Source organism: Propithecus coquereli, unplaced genomic scaffold, assembly GCF_000956105.1.
Source record: "Propithecus coquereli isolate 6110/MARCELLA unplaced genomic scaffold, Pcoq_1.0 Scaffold498, whole genome shotgun sequence".
Lineage (NCBI taxonomy): Eukaryota > Metazoa > Chordata > Mammalia > Primates > Indriidae > Propithecus > Propithecus coquereli.
In genome coordinates this window covers 127,587-129,528 of record NW_012150818.1, presented here as the reverse complement: position 1 = coordinate 129,528, position 1,942 = coordinate 127,587, and the positions used below count along the sequence as shown (strand labels likewise).

Genomic DNA, 1,942 nt, shown 5'->3' with positions numbered 1-1,942 from the left:
AAAAAAAAATAAAAACACAAAGGCAGATATCTGTATACACAATTTCCCGCGCTCTGCTTTCTTTCCCTTAATATATCCAGGAGTCGGTTCCGCATCAGGATTACAAAGTGCTGCTTTGCTCTTTTTAACGACGGGCTCGAGTTCCTTCCACCCGTCCCCAGATTGGTGGCGGAAGATGGAAAAGGAAGTCTGAGGACGGGAGCCCGTCCGAGGTTGCAGGAACCCCCGCACCGCCCAGCTGTCACAATCGTCAGGCGGTAACGTCGCCTTAACGCGCTGCAAGGAGGTGACGGGGACCCCGCACTCAGCCCCTCCCCCGAGGCGGCTCCTCCGTCCCGCACGCAAGCGAGGGCGGGGCCCCCGAGAGGCCGACGTGCCTGGAGCACGCACGCTCCCATCAGCCTCTGCGCGTCCGCGCCGCCATCTTGTACTTGGGGGCCTCCTACCTCCGTCCGGAAACGCCGGGGAGCTCCGCGGCAGCCATGTTTTGCCAGAAACGCTGGCAATCGCTGCGCCTTTTCCGCAAACAGCCTCTCCGCGTTTCCTACGACCGCAAGGGGAGCAGGCCCTTGTATGGGAGCGGCCACTGCTGCATTTCCGGAGCCGTCGGCTCACGTGACGAGGCGGGGGGGGGTGTGTTTGTGTGTATGTGCGAGCCAACATGGCGACCTCATGCGCCCCCTGGCGGCGGTTGCCGGAGCAGGGCGTCGGGGACGTCTTTGACCTGTTGGGGATTCTACTTCCGGGTCGACTCGGGAGGCTGGGAACGCTGAGCTGGGGCGGGGCTTGGGCTCACTTCCTGGGGCTGAATCTGAGCGTGCGCAGTGAGCAGTAGGGGGCGGGGCGGGGCGGAGGCGCTGGGCGTGGAGGTGGAAAGCTGGGGAAGGAAGTCGTCGTTTGTTAAGAAAGCCTCTGCGGTGTCGCTTAGTCCTCGCGGTGGCTCAAGGAGGCACGCAATGTTGTTTCCCTTTGCAAGGGAGGAAGTTGAGGCTCAGCCTGCTCGTCCAGCCTGCTAAACTCTTGCAGAGATGGGATTAGAGGCCCCTGTCCTGTTTAAAATAAGATAACAACGTCTATTCTCGGGCATCCTTGGCAGGATTAAATGAGTTGTCAGGTTTCGGTGCACGGTTATTTATTTATTTTTTTTCTTTTGAAACAGAGCCTCGCTCTGTCACCCGGGCTAGAGTGCCGTGGCTTCACCCCAGCTCACAGCAACCTCCAACTCCTGGCCTCAAGCGATCCTCCTGCCTCAGCCTCCCGGGTAGCTGGGATGACAGGCACGCCACCATGCCCGGCTAATTTTTTCTATTTTTAGTTGTTTGGCTAATTTCTTTCTGTTTTTAGTAGAGACGGGGTCTCGCTATGTTGCCCAGGCTGGTCTCGAACTCCTGACCTCAAGCGATCCTCCCGCCTCGGCCTCCCAGAGTGCTGGGATGACAGGCGTGAGCCACCGCGCCCGGCCCAGGGTTCTCAATATTACTTTCAGTTTCCTCTCTCTTGATGATGGTAGGAATAGCAACAACCGCATGCCACGCATGTGCAAGGGTTGCACACGATACTACAACTCTGCAAGGTAGGGGGTGGGTAGCATTCCCATTTGACCACTGAGGACAGTGAGGCGAGCTGACATCATGTGGCCAAGATGGCATCACAGCAAGTAGCAATTCCCAGGTAGTTTGCAGCGGGAGGCTCTGCCTTAACTGCTACACATCATCTCTGGTAACAAAACCCTTCCCAGAGTATGCTCTGGCTTCTAGAGGTTGTAAAGAAACTGACCAGTCGTCATAGTTCTTGCAGCCTCCTTGTGATAGGCAGAGGGGCTTTGTAAAGGAAAGCCTGTAGGAACGGGAAGGGAGAAGGGTGGGAAGGTCAGAAGAAGGATTGGGTTTCAAAAAGTACCGGAGGAGGCCGGGCGAGGTGGCTCAGGCCTGTCATCCCGGCA

At 57.5% G+C, this 1,942-nt stretch overlaps 1 protein-coding gene across 1 annotated transcript in view; it reads left to right on the top strand.

The window, feature by feature from the left end:
• The first annotated feature begins 661 nt into the window (after nt 1-661).
• The window catches only part of RPN1 (ribophorin I), a 25,028-nt gene continuing 23,747 nt past the window's right edge, over nt 662-1,942 (top strand). Inside the window, exon 1 of the mRNA XM_012656011.1 lies at nt 662-726. Within this exon, the coding sequence (XP_012511465.1) occupies nt 662-726 (65 nt within the window). The remainder of the gene's footprint in view (nt 727-1,942) is intronic.